The following is a 24,812-nucleotide window of genomic DNA, read 5'->3' as shown; positions in this document are numbered from 1 at the left end:
AGAACTAAAAAGAACACCACCCCAAAACTCCCAAACACCTACAAACTGAACAAGAAAAAATACAGTTTGAAATTCCTATGTGGGGATTTTCTTTCCAAATTTTTAAAATGTCTTGAAGATGGGAATAAGCTAACTGAAATGACCCTCTACCATTTTGACAGGACTTTTCTTAAAAAACTGTAGCAATCACCTTGCTTCCTGAATGACAATAAATAGCAAGCAACACGGTGAAAGAAATTTCTTCATAGACAATTAAAATCTGTATGGTTTCTGACAGAAAAACATATAAACCTCAAGTCTTGAATGTGATGTGGTGACAGATATTCCTACATGCTCTAGAAGAAGCCCTCTATGCCACCCGCTCCTCCCACTCATTCTCAGTTGATTATGGCATGCAGAACACACAAAAGGAACTGAGGGCATCATCCCTCCTCTCTCCCCAAGAACTTGAGGGGCTTCTATAAGGACCAAAGGAGCAGAAGAAATCAAATATATGGGGATTAATTTCTCACAGGCTCAGAATCTGGCCCTACAGAAGAAGAGCAGATGTACCTTAAAGACTAACAGGAAAACTACGACCACCACCTTTTTTTTTTTTTTTTAATACATGGAAATAATGTTTTGTTCAGACATGACATAAGATCACTGCATTTTCCACTTGCAGTCATTTTCATGAGCAGAATTTCTCAACCATGTTTACAGTTCAAGTCTCAGTTTCTCTAGAAATTGCTTTCTTTTTCATTGTACTCAAGAGAAAAAAAAAAATCACAATAACTTAGCGGGTGAATTTGTAAAGTCTAATTTCCAATGGTACTGTTGTCAAATATAAAGGTTGTAATTTCCCTTACGAAATTCATTATTTTTGTGAGAGTCAACAGTACTAAGGTTTATTCTTGATTCTACTTCCTTCACTGAATGTTATGAGTAAATGTCACCTTTCTTTTGATTTTTATCATGTAAAATGAGGATCACAAATAGAATCTATTTCACTGGAGCTATAATGCTCTGCATATTGTGTTCAACATAGAAAGGGCTATACTACCCATTAGCATCATCATATGAAAACGTTATGTTGATTTACAGACAGTGGCAATAAATAGGATGACTGCTTGAGACATTAGTTCTTTAGTCAGAGAAAAGGAAAGTGACAAAATAAGCTTCCAAATTCCCTTTTCCCAAGGTTTTTGTTTTATTTTCTACAAAACTGCAAAGAATAGTAGGTATCTATGGCTGCACTTCTGCTTTAGGGATAATTTTGTAGTGCAGTACTGTAGCCATGATGACTTAAGTATTTAAGCACAGCAGGACACTGTAAGCACGGCAGGATAAAAGCAACCTCAATAAATGAAGTGATATAGGAACAGTTAAACAGAAGTTTTAGATGCACAAACTTTTACGTTCGATATAATAGCTGATCTGAATAATATGCATGTCCAAAAGCTTGCTTATTTTCCACCTGCTCTGCATCATCCCAACTATCTCTATATCTCTTTACAGACCAGAGGTTTTTTTAGGACCCAGAATGAACGAGTCTAAATTGCAGTCAGCAGGACTTCCCAGTGATAGCTATGCAGATGAGGTATGAACGAGTGCCTTATCATCTGGTGATGGAACAGAGTGCTACCTTTCACTACACTTCAATCATGTGTTTGTCTTTGTCAGATTTGCTCCTTGGGAATATGCCATCACTACAGTTCTGGAGAAGAAACAACGTGGCTTGAGAATCAGAACTGAACTCTCTGTAAAACACAATGTCATTCTGTGACCAAATTTTAGCAATAACACAAACCCCAAAGCTACTGTATTTATCTGGTAAAGATTATGATGGTAAGCTGTATGCTACTCCTATGAAATTAATTGAGAGATGTATCCTTTCAAAATCTGTTAATAGTGCGCATATAAAACCAGCACATCATGAATCATTACTTTTTTTTTCTGTTTCTTGGAGTATCAAGATTATATTTACATAATTTGTAAAAACCATATCATCTGAGCAAGAAGGACTAGAAGCACAGGTGATGGCAGCTGACTGCACTTCCAGACTAGACTCCCTGTAGTATGTCTGTGTATACTGCTCTGGGCCTTGGTCATTTTGCAACTCTGATCTTCAACCTATCCTCACTTCCAAATACTTAAAGCTCATGAAATGAGTACTCTTGTTCCAAAGAAAGGAAACAATTTTTTTCTGTATGACTTCGTCTTTTACACATCTCTATCCTTCACGCAATTTGCTATTTCTTCAGATCACCAGTGAAGGGCAGCTGGCCCGCTATGAGTAACAGGTGAAACTACACAGATACTGACTCCAGCACCTGGAACACACACATACACACCACTGGTAGAATTCTAAGTAACTCCACTGTATGCTTTTATTCTTTTAAAAAGAAAAAGAAAAATCTCACTTCTACAGGTTAGTATTGCAAGACACCTTATAGTCAAGGTAGCATCTCTCAGAAGCATAAGAGTCTACATATTGTTTTATAAACCTCTCCAATTAAAATAAGTCATCACTTCTTCCAGTGAAATACAATATTTCAAATATAATTATTATGGACCTTTGTTACTTAGAAGTCTTTTATATAGAACAATCCATACCTCGCTGAATAAACTTCCATTCACATAAGAAATCCAGAGCTTCCAGAAGTTGGGCAGCTGACTTACAACAAGTTTTGTCAACTTTTCAACAAACACAACTTGCTGAGGAGCTTTGTATCGCCAAGCTAAAAGGGGAGAGGGGACAGAAAAAGAAAAATTAAAAAACCCTTTGAATTAATAATAAAAAAATGTACCACTAGCTTGCTGCTGCTTTTTATTACACAAGTGACTATACAGTGTATAAATAAAACCTTTCAGGTAGGAATGAAAAAATTTAAAGCTTGGTCCGTATATATGTACACAACTGGTACACATACAAGGTCTTTCTTCTTTTCTCATATGCTTACAAGGTGCTGGCACTATGACAGTATATAAAGAACAGGTCCCTTTGTAGGGGTACCTAATGCAATCTACCTAACAATCCATTCAGATGGTCTTCTGTCTTCGAACCACTCTAAAAGGTAAGGTAACATGAAAGCAATCAAGACATTAGAAGTTTCAAATGATGAGGTGGTGACATTGAAGAAACAGGGCTGCTAGGATATGCTAGTGATTAAGGCAAACAGTGGGAATTGAAGATCTGCTTTATTTAAAGCTTAAAAAAAATTTTCCACTGTGGCCTGGGGCAAGTTGCAACCTCTCATCTTCATTTCCATTTCTTTGGTAAAATGTTTTGTCTGAAAAAGAGGGGAGATTCCAACATTTTTGTTAAACTCTGTAAATGTATCACTAAGTATATATTGAGATTCTTGAAGAACACCATCATGACATATAATACCGCGGCATCTCTCACTTCATGAACCTACTTACATTCCTGATACACTGGCTATTAAAACCCATCAGGAAAATAGCGTACATTTTGGCAGCAGATGACTTTTCTCAGTTTCTTATCAAATAGGGCAAAGGGAGGTTGGGGGGGGGGGGGGAGGTAAAGAGAAAGCTGAAGAAAGGTGCCAATTAATACAGAAAACGAAGGAAACTGTGAAATACTTTTCCGTATCTACCTGCCTTCTCCACTAAAACTTCTCGATTATGATGTTTTAACAAAACAGGGTATACAGATAACGTTAACAGTGGTAAGAGACTTACATTTCAACTCAAGAATTAGAGTCTACTTTAGAATGTTGGGGAAAAGAAGTCACAGATTTTTAAGGAAGAAAAAACAAAAGAAAACAAACCAAATGACATTTAAAGAGGTCCGTGTTTCTTAGATATTTTTGGTATAAACTCTGGTCTTTTATAAATGATAAAATTGAAAACATGATATTATCCTACATAACTGTGGAAATGCAGAAAAATGTTGGGTGAAATTGCACTTTTTGTCTTTAATCTGTTAGGGAATATTGCCTACACAGAACAGGAATTCACCAGTTTGGCAAAAATAGCTGCCTAATAGCACATTGGGTATGCTTCACCAGAGCCTCACTATTTTATTGTGTTGGTAACCAGTCTTGAATCTCCTTGAAGTACAGCATGCTTTCAGCAGCATACATTTGTTGAGGTGCAGGTCAATTACTGGTCCATTTCTTTAGTGGACAAATAAACATCTGCACTACCCAAAATGTTCTTTTTCATCATGGCCAAAAAGTTTAGGAACTCTGGATTAGTATCTGAAAATCAAAAAAAAAAAATCACAATGGAAGCCCAAAATTTGCAGAGAGACTCTGATGTAACTGAAGTGTAACTCTGCTGATAGAGATGCATCTGTTTAGGAGGCATGAAAACTTTATGAAAGTTCAACCAGCAAAGCTCATAGTGTGGACACAGATAGGATGTCAGAGCACTGCATTTGCCAGCTTAGTTTATGACTGTCAGAGAACTGGTCTAGACCCAGTAGCAAAAAACCTCCTCTTATTAACACAGGCTGTGACTATGCCACAAAGCTGTGCCAACACTGCTACAGCAACAGAAGCTCTGTAAAACCAACAAACCCCAAGTTCTAATCAAAGATTTCACCTCCTTTGAGAAACCATCTCATCTTTGCCAAAAGCTCCAGCACCAACCCAAGGTTAAAACCAGGGATGTCTGTTCCTAACAGTAAACACACTGCCAATATTTACTTCACATAGGAAATTCTTTTCCCCTCCAGAAAGCATCCTTCTGGCCTATTTCAGAGATTGCCTTACTCCAGGGTCTGCAGACAGTAGATATTCATTAGAAGAAGCTACTGCACATCATGTCAAAAGGACATTCTGGCCACAAATTCAGGATATTTTGACTTTTTTGCTAGAGCAAGCTCCAATCTATATTAAAGCAGAAATTTTCTTTTATTCTATTTATTCTATTATAATCCATGCTATAACATCCTAAAGATGAAACTGGAGCTATTGCTTATATATCCTCATGAACATATGCTTAAGTAAGAGCTGAATGTCATTTGAATGCTACAGTTTTGAATTCAAAAGTAATTAGTTCAAACAATTCATGGACAATCACTATCAATCACATTGGGGAAAAAAACCACACCAAAACACCAAAAAACCTCAGAGATGCCATTCCTTAAATTTGCTAAAAACCAAAAGGATGCACAAGCAGCCTTAAAACAGAAAACATCATGGCATATTGGGAACAGCAGCTCCTGCACAGGTATCATAAGCGGTTGGCTTGCTTTGGCTCTCCACTCAGGGAAGAGCGAGGATGGTAGAGCTTTCAACTGTTCCTAAGCATGCAGTGGGCACATGTACCTAAATATCAATGAACTCAACTCAGAGGCAACTCATTCTAACTCTAGGGTCTTCCCAGTGGATTGGGCTACTAAGGTATTATGATGATCCGATCCTTCAGTTTTCCTTTGAATATTGGTTTAAACTGCTGGTTACAGAATCTGTAAAGCTTGCTGAAGACTTATCTTTTCCAGTTTGTAAAAGGTTATGGATCCATAACTAAGACTCTAAAAGCAAAGATAACCAATTGAATTGAAATTGCCTTCCATAGATGCAACTATTTAAGCAGAGATACATGCAAAAGAATTCAAACAAGGAAAAAATAAACTGGATTTTGGATGTTGCTTGCTACATTAAGTGTGGCATGTGTATTAGTGGATGGTATCCAAGAACAACCAGCAATTTACTGTTTTGCACTGTAACACTTGTCAATCAATTTCATGCTCAGCTTTGGGCTGAGAAAGGACAAGGGTAACGGTAATACAGTAATGTAATTACTTGGTATACATGTATATTTTGAAGAGTCTGTCTAATTTATATTTTGAAATCCAAACATTCGACCTCAAATTGTGACACAATTTAAATGTCTTGCATGTAAAGATACACTGTGGCAGCACAAGAATGTACAATTCTCATTATTCTTTGTTCTATGTTCTTGAAAGAATCCCTTCATTCCTTCTCTTGCTCAAAAAAATCAGATATTTACAGATATTTTTTCAAGGAAGAACACAAAATTGGGAGAAGAGCAACATGAAAGCAGACCAAAGTCAGAAAGTTCTTCATAAAAACCTGCTTTCTGCAAAAAAGTACTTTGGTACAAAATGACCTATCCTGTGAAAAATGTGTTCTCTGTCTCCTGTGATGTCACCATTGAAAGACTCCTGAGATGAAGTTGTTTGGATAAGGGTGTTGAAGACACATATGACACACAAGGGCTCAGCTGGTTGTGGACACGTTGCTCGAGCTTAGTCACACACTTTTGTTTCCCTTTCTGGGTTTACAGAATTAGAGAACAAGGATCATACATATGAAGTCACAGAAGGAGCAAACGCAAGGAGAGTCATCTTAGCAAACACATGCAAAAGGTTTAAGAGCAGCAAAAGGTGGTAGGCAGTAGATGGTTATGTATGCAAAAAAAAAAATATTCTGGTTTCACAGAAAAAGAGACTCCTATTACCTTGTCTACATTTTAAGAAGCAGATTTCAGTTATGAACTGCTCTTTGCTTGCAAAAAACACAGAGGACCCCTTTAGTAAGCAATGGTAATGCATGAGAAGAAAGAATTTTATTCGGTAAGAAACCAAAACAAACACACAGAATGTGGGTTTCTGTTTGGGTTTCTTGACTACACCACACACTGGACATAGGGAACTGCAGCTTTGATTTTCCAAATAAAACAGATACCTACCATCATCACGGCCAGACTGAAAACTGCTGCCCCTTTTCAATGAAGCAGTTTGACTGAGATGGCCAATTGGTGATGAACGCACATCACTGTCCAGGTCTAACATGGGGCTATGGAGCAATGAGTTGCCTAGGGAGAGAGGAAAAAAAGTTATAATGAATTTGCAAATCAATTGACATGGAACTGCATGCTGCACATGGAATTCCAATTTAATTCTGAAGTGATACAAGACAATAGTTACAAGACAATAGTCTTGCTTCATTAGACTGTCTGTTAATCTACATTAACGCTATTCAGTAACACCACTATTGACTCCAGTAGAAAAGCCCAAACCACAAGTACCATGTGGGAAATACCATTCTTTGGTCTGTATGTTTCTCTGTTTTTACTTTAAGTAATGCGCTACAATTAGTTGCTTAAAAGCCATAGATAAATATGTATTTATGCCATTAGTGATGTGGAACACTTTTTTTCTGGTGTATGTCTAAATATTCAACAGCAACAATTTCTTGTGCCTCCAGCTGAAGCAGTAAGGGCAGAGTGTTCAACTACTTCTTAGCTGTTTGACCTGTTGTCCTGGTTTTGGCTGGGATAGAGTTAATTTTCTTTCTAGTAGCTGGTATAGTGTTATGTCTTGGATTCAGTATGAGAAGAATGTTGATAACACACTGATGTTTTCAGTTGTTGCTAAGTAGTGTTTAGACTAAGTCAAGGACTTTTCAGCTTCTCATGCCCAGACAGCAAGAAGGCTGGAGGGGCACAAGAAGTTAGGAGGGGACACAGCCCAGACAGCTGACCCAAACTGGCCAAAGGGGTATTCCATATCATTTGAAGTCATGCCCAGTATATAAACTGGTAGGAGTTGGCCTGGGCAGGTGGGGGGTGGGGCAGAAATTGCTGCTCGGGAACTAACTGGGCATTGGTTGACAAGTGGTGAGCATCACTTGTTTTGTATATTCCAATTCTTTTTTTATTATTATTGTTATTTTATTATTGTTATTATTATCATTATTATTTTCTTCCTTTCTGTCCTTCTAAACTGTTCTTATCTCAACCCATGAGTTTTACCTTTTTTACTTCTGATTCTCTTCCCCCATCCCCCTGGCTGGTGGTGGGGGAAGTGAGTGAGCAGCTGCATGGTGCTTAGTTGCTGGCTGGGGTTAAACCACAACAGTGTGGGGCACAAAGGGTTGAGATAACAACAGATCTGACCAGAGCATGTTAAAACTAATTTGTTACAAGCATTCATTATATTAGTTTAATAGTTGCTAGTCACAATGGCCATTTATTGGGTCTTAAGAGTTGTGGCGCTCGTTTTTAGAGTTCTGTTATGTATCACCTCACTTGCTGTATATAGTCCCTGTGCTGCTGCTTATCATCTGTGGGAGGTAGAGTTCAGGTAGAAGCAATACATCCATCATGAAGCAGACGAACTAATGGCATTGTATGCTTCTGCATGTCTGTAAAACATCCAACACTTATACATATCCACAAACACACAAAATATTTCCCAGTGAACCAGTTACTGCTACCAAATAACTATTTTTTTTTCCTTTGGGTGCCTGTCCGTATGTAGGTCACTATTACCAAGTCCTAAGCAATGATCTAGTCTGGTAGAGGTAGATACTTGGAGTCTAATGTATATTTTGGAAAATAACCATATCATAATGAGCAGATCATGATGATTTTTTAACGTACTGTAACATTACCAGTATTTCTCTTAAAAGTCTAAATTGCTGCTTTATGCGTTTCACTATACAGATACATTTCTGAAAGTAACCATCAAAAATGATTTCAGCATTGGCCAACTGAGCTGTAACAGCTAAACTTCAATTAATTACAATTCATAGAATTATAGAACAATCCAGGTTGGAAGGGACCTCGAAAGATCATCTAGTCCAACCTTTTGTGGGAAAGGGAGCCTAGGTGAGATTATCTAGCACCCTGTTCACTTGAGTCTTGAAAACCTCCAGCAATGGAGACTCTACCACATCCCTGGGGAGGTTGTTCCAGTGATAGATTGTTCTCACAGTGAAAAAAAAAAAAAGTCTTTCTTAAATTGAGATGAAACCTCTCCTGGTAATTCATGCTGAATTTTGTAGTGAGAATCTCGGTGTTGAGTTTATATTGCTTGATCTTTTCCATCAATACCTACATTCACTTAAAATAACGGAAAGGCCACACAGTAAGAGCACCAGCTGCAACATTGCAACGCTCAGATTCAAGAGTAACACAAAGTAAAAGGGATTTGGAGAATATTTATTCTGAATTTATGCTGCTGTCAGACCAGTATGGCAGTAAAGATATGCCTAGTCACTTTACTTCAACAGCTGGGGCTTAAAGAGCAATATTAAGTATTGTGAAACTTTTCACGAACTTCCAATAGGTGACAGCATTGAGTTTTAGTTCCTTTTGAAAGAAGTTCTTCCTCCCATAATTCTTTAACTGCTTTTAAAGAGAGTTCCTGTGGCCTTTCACTGTGGCCTCACTGAAGCATTGTCATTATTGAGCTAACTGTCAGTTACTCCATTCATCTTATTACTTATAAAACATTATAAAACACCTAAGTAAATAGATCCATTTGCTATGTAGTTCACAATTACGACAGACACTGCATTAACAGACTTGAACCCATGTGTGGTATCTTTAGCCTGTTCTATCATTCTGTTGACTATTTAAATCCTACACCACTTATTAAAAACAATGTGTCTTTATGACACCTTTAAAATTGATGAGTTTTCAGCAATATGGACTCTGCTACAGTCACTTAAGTATATTATCCACTACCACCATTGAGAAGTTCTACAATGAGTTTGAACATGAATTTGGGGAAAGACCTTTCCTCCTGAATGAACTAGAGATACAGAATAATAAGGACAAAACCTAAAGCTATCAGAAGCTTTTAAAGTAGGTACGGATGCTGCAAGTGGGAATAGTTAATTATGGACACATACTATGCAACTGCCCATGTAATAGAGATCTGTGTAAGGTCACACATCTTGTACATCTATGATTTAAACACCTATGACTTCTAAAACATGTCTTAATTATTACAAATTTATAACATTAACTTCTGTGAAAGTGTTCCAGCAAGCCTGCAGAATGAAGTAAAACAAAAAACATTTCTCCCTCTCCAGATTAAAAAAAAGCATGCATTCAATATCTTACAGAGATTCTACCCAGAATAAAAAGAACATTATATAGAAGACCCTGAGAAATTAAGTGCCTTGCGTAGTTCTTGAGCTTACATAAGAATTTGACTCTGAGATTCTACATATCTGCATTTTATTTGGGTGAAAAAAAATGTATGCCAAGGACAAATCAGAATTGTCATAGGCATTGCTAGTTAAAACATGTAAAAAAAACAAACCAGAACCAAAAATCCAAAAGTGCAGCAATGTTATCTTCAAAAAAACAATTAAAAAAAAGCCATGACACACCAAAACTTCCCTCTTCAATGTCTTCACATAGAATTTAGGCTCTCACCCTTCAAATACCTTGTTAATATGAGGAATTTCTTGTAAACAGATGGTTTCTAAAAATGACAGTACCCATTAAACCTCAGAATTAAGAAAACCAGACACACTTACCCAAACATCTTAACGTGAATTAGTTCAATTAAAACCATTTAGCCTGAGGTAGCTGAAAACCTGAAAATTCTGTATTGCTGCTGATACACTAACCCCATGCCGCCCAAATGGTTTATATATTCACCAGTAACAGAAAACATGTAAAGAATACTCTCTTGTTCCACCAGAAAAACCACATCATCAGTTTGCAGCCATACCAGGAAAAGAAAGTTTAACATGAACTAATTTCTTAATTGGTTGTCTAGCATTACAAGCAAGTATAACACAGCAGCAGGGAACTACAACAGCACATATACCCTCAGGACTAATAAACATCTGGACTACATTAGCAAAGCTGATTTTGCTTTCACCCGACCAGAAGATAGCGCTTGAAGACTGCACACTAATGCACACATTTTGTAAAAAAGTGAAGAGTTAACTTACAAACAATTTTTCTCCCATCTCAACTCGTTTCCACTCTGGAGCCAGCAGCTTAAATTTAGCGTCATAGTAATACAATGAATTAGCATTAGTATGGACTTTAGACAATAATATTTATAAACCTAAATAAACTACCCAAATAATAATTTACTGCCTATTCATTATTTGATTTGTGTACTATTTCTACATTCTTAGATCCCGAATATAGGACAGGAACAAACTAAAGTTTCAAGAAATTAACTTTTTACTGTCCTCACAGGTTTTAAGATATTGTATAAACAGCATGAACAATACATTCCTGGCAGATCATCTTTTTTTTTTTTTTTTTCTTAAATATACTGCATCTTTGAAGTTACAGAAGGTTTTTTTTTTCCAAAATACAGCATCTACATGGAGCATATCTGTCAGTGACTCCCGTGCCAACTGTATATTTAACCAAGGAAACACAGGAAAAATAGATGTATTACATTCTGTTCCTCCACCAAATGGTCATGACAAGCCAGATGTATAATTAAAGCCTTATTACATTTACATTTGTAAAATCATGAGAAGATCAAATAAGAAGTTTTAAGGATCTTAACATGGCTTTTTCTAAAAAGGATTTAACTGGGTTTCAACTTTTTGTGCACAGATATTTTAAAATGTACGTAGAATGAAATAAAAACATTCAGATACTGTGTGAAATATAAATAGTTCAACGGTTTTGTTCAGACCTCTTCTGTTCTAGTGCGGTAAGATGTCACCAAAATAAGGATCTGGGGAAAAAAAAAAAGTGCAATGCTTTTTGAGGTCATTTATTTAATTTGTGCTTTCACTTTCTGTAAATCAAAAGCCACCTGTGCTGACCCCTAATTGCAGGTTTCCTCTAATTTTATCAGTAGTGGAGTTGCTACCGGGTACTTATGTGCCTGCAGTACCTATGGCTCATGTACATACCTTGACCCCATTTTTTGAGATGTTACCTGCTGGCATTACCTGCAGGCAGCATGTTGCAGCCTCAGTAAAAAAAGACAACGTGAAGTTTTCCTAAAATAGATTTTTTTCCATGATCTGCAAACCAGTCAATGATTTAAGTCTTTAAAAGCAGCTTTAAGTTCTTATTTCAAAACTATTACCAAACTGAGTGTAAAAATCATCCTGCAATATCCATTGCTCCACAACTTTGCTCGTTTTTTTTTCCCCCCTCGCAGTCTAACAGGCAGAGGTTTCTCATGGGAGTCACACATCTCTCACCTCCCTTCTATAACCCAGCCTCAGCCACTCCGCAATTCTGCCAGCCCGGTGCATCACTTATGTGACATTCAGCTAAAGGTTTTTACAAAAGCTATTGGTCAATCAGGAGATAATATAGTGCCAGTACTTTTTGCAGAGATAAAGAAAATTGTTAACAAGTGACCAACCTCAGGCTGAGTAGTTTTTCAGTGTGATTTTCCATGGTAAGTCAAACATCAGTCATTACACAGACTTGTTCATATACAGCATGTATATGAGCAAGATTAAATTAATAAAAAAGACCCTACAGATGTGCAACCAGGTGAATACAGTTACTGTATTCTTTCATCCATTATGTATCTTAGAGTGACTTTTCTCACAGGCTACAATAGCGAGGGAAGGCTGATCTATAGCCTCTGGACTCTCTGAAGGGCAGCAGACTTCCTTACCACCCTTAAACACCTTTGAACATTTTTTCCTGTGCACAGCGGGCCCTTGTCCTGTGCTACAGCCTGACCACCCACTGTTGCTTGTTGACCAAACACACAGTGCCTGGAGCCCGCACTGACACAACCAGGATAAGATTCCTTTCAAGGACACCGCATTGAGAATTTCAATTTGTCTAGGCAAGAAATTAGGCGAGCAGGAGAAATTACCGAAAAATTAACCTGCTCAACAGATGAATGACTGCATTTTATTCTTTTTCTTGAATACTTTTTCTTCCTAACCTTACATTTATTAGGAATCTGACATTTTTAAATGATCAAGAAGAAAATGTTGTATTTCTAGCAGAGATATGAGTGTGGAAGATTAAAGCTGCTGCACTCTATGGAAAAAAACATGTTTGGAATACATTTAAAAATGAATGCTTTTTTAAGTCTTAAGGCTAGTCTTTGTTATACTAAATATATTTATCCTGAAACTATTTTTCAGTTTACCACAAAAAGGGTAATTGGACTAATTATTTCTAGTGGTGTTGTAAGTATTTCACAGCCTAAGGGTAAGCCTTATTGTCAGTCCTGCAGGCCAAAAAAATACTGAAGCAAGAGCCAAACACCTCAAGTTCAGCACATAAATAAAAATGACGTCATTTTACCAGCACTAGTAAAATGCACCAGCGGACATTAAGATCTTCAGCAATGTTGAAAACAACCTGCTTTTACTTAATTGCCCAAATAAGAACTTAAAAGACTGGAGCAGACACCAAGGTAAAATTCTGGCCACAGAAGAGTCTCGCTTTATCTTCAATAGTACCCAACTTTTCAGTTTTGATTTTAAACTACCTCTGCTGCTTTTTAATCGCAATATTTACTGTCTTTATAATACTTTAAATATTATTTAAAGTATTCAATAAAATAAGAATGCCCCCTGCACTTCTGAACATCTCAGATTCTACTAAAAATTCTACATAACAGCAAAGTTACAGATACAGGTGGTAAAAGTGGAAAACAAATCCAGTGTCAGACTTTGTACTGATCAATTTTTTTTTTTTTTTTAATTAATAACCCATTAAGGGTTTGCTTGACATCTGCTGTCAAAAGGGTATTTCTGCTATGGACAGGGGATGTGGTTTAGACATGAAATGGCTCCCAGCTGCAAGAAGTGTTCTTCCAGATGTACAGTAAGCAAAGGCAATGGAAGAGAACCAGCTGCTAGGATAACAAATTGAAAAGGCCCTTTTGACACAAGCCTTGCTGGCCTGTCTGATCTAACAAAGATGGATCATTCATTGCAAGGTGAATAGAATCTCAGTGTGGCACAGAAGAAAGAGCAACATGGTCTAAGCATCCATCTCTCTCCTTCACACTACATGCAGCTGCTGTTACTCTGGCAGAGAAAAACCCTGCACAGTTTTTTTTACAATTTATGGAGAGCTGTGCATCATACTCTTGAGTGCTGCAAAAATCATATTTTTTTTTTTCCAGCAATAAGAACTACAATAAAAATCATAATGACTGAACTAGTATACTCCCATTTCAAGAGCTGTTGCCATGTTGGGAACTTTAATAGGTCGTATATTATATATTTTGCAACCTGAAGTGCAGCAGAAAGATCACACCACAACTGTGTTAGTGTTTCCATTTACAGTTTTAGTTTGTAAAGGGTATTAACAGATAGATTATTTGCAATAATGTTACATAATATCTCAGAAAGACCTGTTAAGAAATGAAGACTTTTTCAGTCAGTTTGATGATAACTGGATTAGAGTCCCTATCCATTTTAGCTCAAAGAATCATGAAACCTACTAAGCCACTATTAAAGTCTAAGCAAATAAGCACTGGCCACATAGAAAACAGTCTTAACCTCCATAGCTTCTTTCCCTGATACTCATATTAAGAATCCCACTGCCTAACTCATTTTGGCTATCTGCCCAGTGCCCCAGGCAAATTTTAAACTAAACCTCATTTATTTACATTTATTTTCATGTCATTTTACATCATTATATCCCCCATGTTCCCTGTACTCCAACAAGTCTGGGAAGCATAAACCATAGTGAAAAACTACAATTACACCCTAATAATAGGGGAATTGCCAAGTAAAGTTAAAAATTACAAATATGTAAAATCTTAATTGAAGGAAACCATTTACTATCCAGGTTTGAAAGTTACTATCCAGGTTTGAAAGTTACTATCCAGGTTTGAAAGTTACTATCCAGGTTTGAAAGTTACTATCCAGGTTTGAAAGTTACTATCCAGGTTTGAAAGTTACTATCCAGGTTTGAAAGTTACTATCCAGGTTTGAAAGTTACTATCCAGGTTTGAAAGTTACTATCCAGGTTTGAAAGTTACTATCCAGGTTTGAAAGTTACTATCCAGGTTTGAAAGTTACTATCCAGGTTTGAAAGTTACTATCCAGGTTTGAAAGTCCCCAGATTTTTACAAATCTTAAGTTCAAAGTTCAGAAGCAGCAATTCAGACTTTAGCAAATACAAGGCATAAAATACCAGCACAATTCAATTTATCATTCAACTATCTCTTGCTAGAGATTTAAGAAAGTTTTGAGTGAGCATAGTGCTCTTCCATGTTAAGCTTTATATTCATAGCCTTCAAAAAATGCTCTTTTCCCTGTCTATTCAGTCTTATGCATTTTCCTCTCTGTGACATATCTACATAGTAATGGCAGCAAACTGGCTTTGCCTACTTCACGTCCTTCCAGTGGGCAGCAACAGTGTGACGTGACCAGATTTATAAAAGGAATCCATCAATGCTTCAGGAAATAACTTCATAATCATAAAAAAAAAGTTTCAAAAACAATAAGAGAGCACAACTGCCTATTCCATTAGTAAGGCAGATACATTAAACAAAACATAAAAAGTTAATAAATACATATATTTCCAAGCACTACTATGTCAGCAGAGCTAGAGCTCCAGCCAGCTGCACATGGGTCCCGTATCTACAGATGCACCTTTAATGGAAGAATCTGACCATCAGAGAAGCAGGAGAACACCTTAATGTAAGGACACAAGCATGGGAGCTTTATGATTTGGACATCCCCTGTACCGCCTCATGCTTCTACTAAGACTTTGGCTATGCTGTTTGATCTCTTTGTCCTGGCTGCTCATACTTCAGAGTACTTCAGAACAGGAGAAGTTTTGATCTGCTGTCATAGATGCATATTCACTCACTCCATAAAACAGGTGGGCTTGGATTCCAACAGTTTCTCATAATATGAACATCACCTGCCTGCATTCTTTTTTTTTACCTCAAAAATGAGGAAGGTCTGCTATGGCTATACAGAGCAAGAGATAAGGTAGGCTAAAGGCAATGATAGGTAACAACAGCCATAACTGAGCATGTAAGGAAACATTAATCTACATAATTCAAGACTAACCAGCAAACCAACAGGGTTGTTTAGACTGAGGGGAAGCAGTACGTTAATACACATACAGAGATATTCTTCAAGGGAAATACACTCCAAAATGCTGCTGTAACACACTTCATACACAGGACTTGAGAAAATTCCCCATCCTACTTGTACCCATTGAAATAAATGCAACCAATTAACTAATGATCAGATTACCACATCTTTTACGATTAATAATTGTCTATTAAAATCAAAGGAAACATCCAATTGAATAATTTGCTGTTGGTAGTTGTCAGCCTTTAAGTCACACCGCCAGATTATCTGACAAAGCTTAGCACAGCTTGATTCACCTTTCAGTTTTTGGAAATAATATTAACACAAGTTGGATTAACTGAAAACAGACAGTATTTGAAACACATAGTACTTCTGCTAACCCCTGAAACAAATTCCAGGAGAGCACTCCAAGACCATTACAACCCTGTAAACTTGCCACAGTTTCTTCTTTAAGGCTGCAGAGATTGTACTATGCTATGACACTTCACAGTTCTAGGACGTGCTTACAACTGCCGAGTATTTCTACAAAAAGGAGTTAATCTCTAGTAATATCCAAGCACAGTGGCTTTTTTTTTTTCTTTTAAACTTTTCATGTGACAGTACTACTGTGAGTGAAGGAGTCACACTCGGATCAAAAATATATCCTTAGATGTAAAACCAAAATAAACATGTATTTAAATACATCTCTAATACACAATTTTCTGATAGCACCTTCAGCCACCTCAGCACGTGTATTAGCTCGCACTTTTAACTATGTTTAGAAGGGCCTTAAAAGTATAGTTATTAATAAAGGCAATCATCAGAGAAAGATAAAGAACCTACAAAGGAGGTAGAAAAGTAGATTTACTTCTTGTCAATATTGGGAATTTGTCCTGAGTGCCATTACTAGTGGCCTGGATGAGATGATGTGTCATTAAATCTCTTAAAGAAGACAGGAGAAGATGCTATTTCTAAATAAGAAAATGAAATTATTTAAGTTGTAATGACTAAAGGGTCAGCGCCCTAGCAGTGTGGAGACAACTGGAACAATTCTGTCCCACAGAGTACACTGTTGGCTTGTCATATCAGTGACTGAATTTGGAGTAAGTTCTCCTTAGAATTCACTTAGGTTTGGTTTTTAGCTTGTTTAGCAAAAAATGGCAATGATAACCTTCCCATCCTGAACACATCATGGCCAGCAAACAAATTCTTTGAGAATATTTACTGTTTGACAATCAGCTACAAAAATCCTGTCCAGAATGTCTACTAGAGTTTTCAAAAAAGACTTTTCTAGGTAAGAAAAGCAAAGGCTCTCGTCTAATTCCAAATCCATTTCACGTAGTAAAATTCATGTGCAATAACTCGGAGCACAGCTTTGCTTTGAAAACTAATAAAATAGCAGCAAAATGCTTTGGCACAAACTCAGTGGAAAAATGTGCACAAATGCAAAAATAGATGCAGTCTGCTACTGAGGTTTAAGTTTACTATGCTGAAAAGTTTTGACTCAGGTTGAACCCACAGCTTCACAGTCAGCAGAATAAATAAGCTAAGAATAGCCAGAAATTGTTGGTATGTTCAAGGTGGAACTTTAATTGCTGTCTGCTTATTCCAGCATATGCAGACTACCATCAGCTAGAAACAATGTCTATTATCCCTGTTGAAAAGGGAAACCTAGAAAAAGTTTTAATGCCCTTTTCATTAGAGTATCAGCCTTATGACCCACCTCTTCCTCCAAACGCTTGATATACAAAATAATCTTTTTTGGAAGCATGTTTTAGGTGGAGTACTTTAATGTTTGAAAATTTATTACTATTTTCTCTTAAAAATAGCCTGTGAATTTATGAACATACAAATCACATTTCTAACTTGATTAGATTCCTCAGTCTTGCATAACCGATTTGATATCTATGAGTAAAAACCTCACACTTTTCCTGTTTGAAAAGCATACATCTATTAAAGTAGATTAAAATACATTCCATGTCTCTGATCACAATCAGCATTGTAACTACTTGGCAGTTAAAACCAATTCTTCTAAGTTTTCTTTTTTCCTTCTCCCATCTAGTATATGCCAAAATTAAAGATCTATGGAAAGGAAAAATCACTTCTAGCAACCTTCCTTTGTCCTACTAGATACTAAGTGAAAAATTCCATCAACTAGGATCAATTCTCGAGTATTTTACAACTGTAAAAAAAAATCTACAATGTACAATAACTACCTCAGTAAGGACCACATAAAAGGCTAGAAGAAAACTATTGAAATTTGATGAGCTTTTTAATAAAAGTGATAATATATTAGCATTTGTTTCATACATGCACTAAATATTAACTATTCATACATGCATCTACTGGACATTCAAGTTATTTAAATTCCCTCTTCTGTGAGCCAAACAAAGCTGCTAACATAATAGCCCCTTTGATATTAAGGCTGAGGTAAGCAGATTTGTTGCAAGAAAAACACCAAACAGGTTGAGATTTTCAAGACAAGCCTAGGAATTTATAGACACATTTTCCATTCATTTACTGGAGTCTGCATATCAGAATTATATAGACTACTAAAAAAAGCATTGAGCACTTAGTATCTTTGTGCCCCTATTTTTCTTGCTAAAAAGCCAAGAGATGGCTATATAACATTTTGTAAGTGAGAGGAGAAAAAGAAAGCTTAGAATTGTTAACCATGGCTGTTTTTACAAGTGAGTTTTGCTCCTGATAGCTGTATGTTGCAGGGGTGGTGGTCGTGGTGTCTCAGGGTTTTGACGAGGAAGGAAAATGGGGAGGTTTTGGAAACATTCTGAATTTTGACCAAGAGGCCAAGAAACTAACGTGGTGTTCCAGCAGGTCCCACAGCACTTCACACCATGTTGTAGACCAAAGACACTCTGTGCACGCTTTAAGCTAAAACTTACTGACATAACTGTCATATGTGATGCACCCTGTGAACTCTATACCTGATGTTGTAACCTCTGCTAAGGAGAGTTGAAGCCTCCTGCAGCAATTTTACAGCACATTTCTGCAGCAGATCCAACTTAGTAAAATTTTTATGGTTTCTCAGAATAGAACACCTTATTTGGTTTGGTACACACATGCACTAACACTAAATACGGAAGTTACCTATAAGCCAAGAGAGACCAGATTCCAATATGCCTACTCATTTCAGAAATAGCAGCAAACTCCGTAAGACTTCTTGAGAAACAAGGCACTACTTGCCATTTTCTACTTTGAAAATCCAGTTTTCAGATTTTACTACTAGAAATGCCAGGTCCATAGCCTCCCACCTATTCCCTTTTGAAAATACACTAATGTGATGGATCATGTAAACTGGTAGCTAAGCTGCTGCCACACCTGAAAGCAAGAAGCAAGTATTCGTATTGGTCTTAATATAACATTATCTATATATCCCATTTGTCTAGCTCACAGGTCTGTGCTCAAACAGTATAATCTAAATTTTGAAACTGCAAACGAACAAAGAACATGAGAACACCATATTATCATTCACTGCATATCAAGAGATTACACATTATTCCACTATGGACCAGTGCCCTGCATATCCACATACTAACAGCATATCTTGTGACAAAGAAATCTAATGGCAGATTCAGACAACAGTCCAAACTTCATGTGACCTCAAAGAATTATTTGGAGAGGACAGTAAACTTTAGATAAATGATTGAAATTTAATGCTTTTCCCATGTAAAGAGCTTAAAAGTTGTAAGTTAAACACAAAGAAAACTCCAACTGCTGTTTTGTTTTTATAATAAAGAAAAAAAAATACAAGTCAGTATTCAACTTTGTAAAAAGCTATCAAAATTGATGGGAAAAACCCCCAAATATCATTTGTACACTAAAACTTGTCAAATAAAAGGCAATGACAAATTCCTAAGTGTCAAATATATATATATATATATAAACAAAAATACATTCTTGCCTTTTTGTTCTTTAACATAGCTCTCTTTACAGTTGTGCATGAGCTGCAGAATCCACTGATGTTGAGCACCAATGCACTGCCAAGCAGGGTCCCCAGGCGCATGAAGATCAGAAAGATATCTGTAAAACCCAGTCCAAAAATCACAGCTCTGACTTGACACACTGAAGGCCTCGTTAAAACAGACCAAAGATGTACGAAGAAATATTTTTTTTTTACATAATTTTAAAAATTCAAGAATAGTTGTTAAGATACACTCATACCCAATGCAAACGCAAGTCTTGGCATTCTCCCTTCCTCATTTAGTGAGGCAAAATTCATCAAAAAAACTTGTAGAAATAAACAAAACCGTATATATTTATTATCACATTAGCATGTATTTTCAGTTGTGCCTCTACTAAAGTACTTGGGAAACCAAGCTCTTTATCTGTCAAGGTTGCTGTTCAGTACTTTGTGTTTCACTTGGAATTAGTAATGACATCTCAAGAACATGAAGTATGGTATTTTTCTTCCCACTTTACATGTCCTGATTGTATCATCATGTAACCTTAACAAGTAAATACAGAAGGAATTAATTTTTGGTGGCTCATTAATTTTAGCACAAACAAGCACAAACAAATATAAAACAAGCTCCTGGGTTTGTTTTTTGCATTAGGATGAGCACACACAGTCTGGAAAAAAAAAAAAGTGGGAGGCGGGGAGAGATAATAAAAATAATTAGGGCTTCTAATATGCGGAAGCAAAACACCCTCTGTCTTTAGGCAGAGAGGAGTACTAGAAGCCAGCTGTTGTGATTTCAAAGAGAACACAGAAGTAATACAATCTAATGTATGGCATTCAAGACTATCTGATGACAGTACTTTCAAAAGAGTATTTTCAAAAAAGCAGTAGCTGCTCTACTATTTAATGTGCTTCATTACATTCTGCATTAATGAGACTCAGAACAGATTAAAAAGTTCAGGATGCTCAAGGTGAAGTACACTGATTTATTATCTTAAGTAGTACAGGGAATGTTTAACTCCTTCACAAAAGCTGTATTACTACAATAATACCTAATGTTAATCAGGACTCTGTTGCAAAATTCTGTCTTTGAGAACTGTCTACAGTTGAACAAAAAATAAACTGTCAAAGTAGGATTGGTTGGATGGATGAGAACATTGCACAACCAACCATTTTGACAGGGTGACATTTATAAATTATAAGCTCAAAGCCTTCCTCAGTGTTAAGGGGGACTTTAGTCTTTGCTTAGGCACAAAATAAAAAAAAAATTACCACTGGTCTTGGAAAAAAATACATCTACTTGGCTGTTAAGTGATATGGTAAACTGTTTCTGAACAGTATAAAATAACTCTTAGTGTGAATACCATAATAAAATGAGAGGACAATATGAATTGAAGCCTAATTATAGAGATAAACACTGAATACCTGAGGGGGAAACCCACAGTATTTCAGGTCTTGCTCAGCCTTAGACACTGGAGACACACAAAACAAACATATCAAGGAAAAAAAACCCTCATAAAAAAAGCAGGTTTTATGCAAATAATTTAAAACTAGGATTTTGTTTATTTCCTCTTATCCGCAGTGCTCTGAAGAAAGCTTTCTTCACACCTTGCCTCCAAAAAATTTACACTAGTATAACCACATTAGCATATCTAGAGCAGTAAAACTAATTTAATCGCTTTGTATGCTGGGATTCTGTTAATTCATTAGAACTAAATTATTCCATATTTGTCCACTCCCTGTTCTTCTTCATTATACCATTCTACATGCAGAATACATTTGGTAGTTACATTAGCACAGTCCGCTTTAACGTAGGCTGGGATATTTTTAAAGATTAAATGCTTCAAGGTAAGGGGCTAGAGAAAAACTAAAAAAAAACAACAACAACAACAACAACAACAACAAAAAAACCAAAAAAAAACCCCCCACACCAGAATCAAACACATATACAACTCCGATTCTTCCTTAGAACCGGTCATAAGACTTGGTTAGATAAAGAAGCTGCTCTTTAAGGTTTTCAAGATTGACATAGAAAGGAAACAGTAGTGCCTTCTTCAGAGACACAAAACTTAAAACACAGTTCCAATAAATAGGCAATATTTATGTAGCACCCAGACAAATGAGAAGCACTCTACATAAGTGTATACTGGTCGTTGTCTTCATAAACTAACATAACAAAGGGACCAAAGACACCAATACTGTACTTTTTCCTGGGCAACTGCGCCTGGTGAGCATACAAAACATTGAAGACCTCATGCAGGTGTCAAAATTTTAAGAATGCTTCTCACACAGTGCATTTGGTCTACATCTTTTAAGATAACTGAAAAAAGCACTGAGAATGCCACACTAGGAACCCTAGTAACTGTCCTGGTTTCAGCTAGGATAGAGTTAATTTTCTTCTTAGTAGCTGGTACAGTGTGTTTTGGATTTAGTGTGAGAATAATGTCCATAACACACTGATGTTTTAGTTGTTGCTAAGTAGCACTTATCCCAAGTTAAGGATTTTTCAGTTTCCTATGCTCTGCCAGCAAGCAGGTGTAACAACGCTGGGAGGGAGCATGGCCAGGACAGCTGACCTGAACTAGCCAAAGGGATAGTCCATACCATAGAATGTCATGCTCTGTATATAAACCGGGGGGAGTTGGCCAGGAGGGGCCGATCACTGCTCAGGCATTGATCAGTGGGTGGTGAGCAATTGCATTGTGCATCACTTGTCTTTTCTTGGTGCGTTCTTTGGCTTGGGTTTTTTGGGGGGTGGTGTTGTTTTTAATTTTTTTTTTTATTTTACTGTATTCCTTTTCATTACAAATATTATTATTATTGTTAGTATTACATTTTATTCTACCTTAGTTATTAAATCAATCTTATCTCAACCCACGAGTTTTACTCCCCCTCCGCTCCCGATTCTCCTCCCCGTCCCACTGAAGGGGGTGGGGAGTGAGCAAGTGGCTGCATGGTGCCTAGTTGCTGGCTGGGCTTAAACCACAACCGTAATGTCCAGAACTCAAAAGCTTTCGAAGTAAAGCCATCAAATATTCCAGAGCACTCTAAAGTTTGGCTCCAAGGACTTTAAAGCAGGTTAAGGTCTACCAGTAGGAGAAGGTCCAACCGACTCAGGTCAGTATGCTTACAACAGACTTCAACATCAGCTTTGTGAACGACAGAAAACCTAGGAATTTCAATGAAAACTGGGGAACTCGTTCGCATTCGTGAAATACAAAGGAACTACGTTACTTAGACTGAATAGTAAAAGAGCCAAAACCAAATTTAAACAACAGTCTGGATTAAAACCTCCCTATTATCTGACTCAGGATACTTCCATTTCAACACCAAGTCAAGCTGAAGTGTAAGACAAGTTAATAAGGAATCTACTTTGACACAGATCTGCAACCTGTGAGTGATCATTTCAGATGCAGCTTGCAATATGATGGTTTAGAGGAAGCAGCAGAATCTAAACATGCGTTAAGGATTTTAAAAATTTAAATTCAAATCTCAATTATCCTTCATTAAATTATTCTCATTCAAGAACTGTTTTTCAATCATTCAATGAAGAATCAAGTACCAATCCATTGCCATTATTTATATAATCACAAAATCTCAAAATACTCTACTTACAGCCTTAAAATTAGTATTTAGACCATAGTAAAAATATTCACTACCCTATTTAGGAAACAGATTTAAATACACATCTAACACCACATGTCTGATGAAGACACTAGTCAAATGATTACCTTATATAACGTTTCTGATCATGCAGTGTTGATGGAGTTTCAAGCAGCTTATCTAACAGAAGTTCTCTTAGAGCTTCAATTCTGGTTTCAACTTCAGCATAATCTAGAAGTAGGGAGAGGAAATAAATCCAATGTGTGCCTTCAGCAGCAGTATGAACTGAAAATTATGCTATTTTTCTAGGACACCAGACACTTCTGGAATTAACGTGGAAATCAATATAACTCATTTTATAACAAGCCACATCTGAAAATTTTGTATACAACCGTTCTACAAAAACAGAAAATTGGACTTTGAAGTCTTTCCAACAACATGCCAGTGAGAGATACCCAAAGTCATATTTTAAGTACTGTAACTCTTATGTCCAGTAATACCAAGCCTTAATAAATAAAATTGGCTGTGATTTCACATTTTGTAATATTTACCTCACTCAAAAAACTTGCCAGAAATATTGCTTAGAGTAATTGGTTCCTATAAATCCATAATTTTAATGGATTAAAATCCATATAAAAGCCACATAAAGCTCTTTAGACTACTATGTGCTTTTAAATCTTTAAGTTAAAAAAAGAAAAAGCAGCAAATAACAGAACCCATATCTTACATTTTTTGAATACCTGAACCTCTGTCTTTCCAAAGAGTGACTTGGCTTTTTCGTAGTCATTAATAACCACATCATAATCTCCCTTAAAAAAAAACAAACAAAAACCAAACATTTATATTTGTCAATAAAAAGTTAACAGGCTAATTTCAGCAAACAAAAAAGTATTTTTAAAGGATTATACCTTCTGGATATTTCTTTCAATATTCAAGGGAAGGTTGAAAAGAAATTTAAAACGCTGAAGGACATTAAGCGCGTTTCTCGTTGAATCAGCTTTGTCCTTGCGACCCAGCACTTCTTGGAATAAGGTATCTGCTGTGTTACTGGCTCCTATTTAAAAAGGATGAAAATAAGAAAAAGTACAGTAAGTAATCAGTTCAAATGACATACAGATTTTCCTCATTTTAATGAGTCATTCAAGTTTTTTTAGAGCAAGTGAGTAATTATTGCTAAATTTTTATACTTCTTTTGTTCAACTGTGTTAACATTTTACAACTGATGAAATACTATTTCAAAGTGAACCACTGAGCATTTTAATGTGGTAAGACCCCTGTGCAATTAAAAACAATCACTCTTTCCTATTTCAAATGCTTAACTTTGTTGCAGATATTTTATAGTTTGCTTTGGCTCCAGGTCTACATTTTACAACTAAATTATGCATCTCAGGATACAGAAATTCATAGCAAGTTTTCTTTTTAGGAAAGTGTAATTTCATTATGTTAATTAATGCCATAGCTTTAAGAGTTATCACTGGGTTTTGCAAACAATTTTTTTGTGTTTTCAAACTAAGTCTTGAAAATTATTAACAAAATTTGATAGTTAAGCGAGTCACTTCAAAGTACCA

General features: G+C 36.4%; 1 protein-coding gene across 3 annotated transcripts in view; it reads right to left on the bottom strand.

The window, feature by feature from the left end:
- Positions 1-24,812, bottom strand: part of EXOC2 (exocyst complex component 2) — a 137,590-nt gene that overhangs the window by 58,215 nt on the left and 54,563 nt on the right. For all 3 annotated transcript variants that reach the window (XM_030041908.2, XM_041118324.1, XM_030041909.2), the window contains exons 8-13: positions 24,153-24,298; positions 23,972-24,053; positions 23,373-23,475; positions 19,645-19,763; positions 6,667-6,792; positions 2,596-2,720 (exon numbers count right to left, since the gene is read on the bottom strand). In XM_030041908.2, the coding sequence (XP_029897768.1) occupies positions 2,596-2,720; positions 6,667-6,792; positions 19,645-19,763; positions 23,373-23,475; positions 23,972-24,053; positions 24,153-24,298 (701 nt within the window). The remainder of the gene's footprint in view (positions 1-2,595; positions 2,721-6,666; positions 6,793-19,644; positions 19,764-23,372; positions 23,476-23,971; positions 24,054-24,152; positions 24,299-24,812) is intronic.

Source organism: Aquila chrysaetos, chromosome 18 (assembly GCF_900496995.4).
Source record: "Aquila chrysaetos chrysaetos chromosome 18, bAquChr1.4, whole genome shotgun sequence".
In the NCBI taxonomy this organism is placed as follows: Eukaryota; Metazoa; Chordata; class Aves; order Accipitriformes; family Accipitridae; genus Aquila; species Aquila chrysaetos.
Note: the sequence above shows the minus strand (reverse complement) of the source record. Positions and strands in the feature narration are given on the sequence as shown.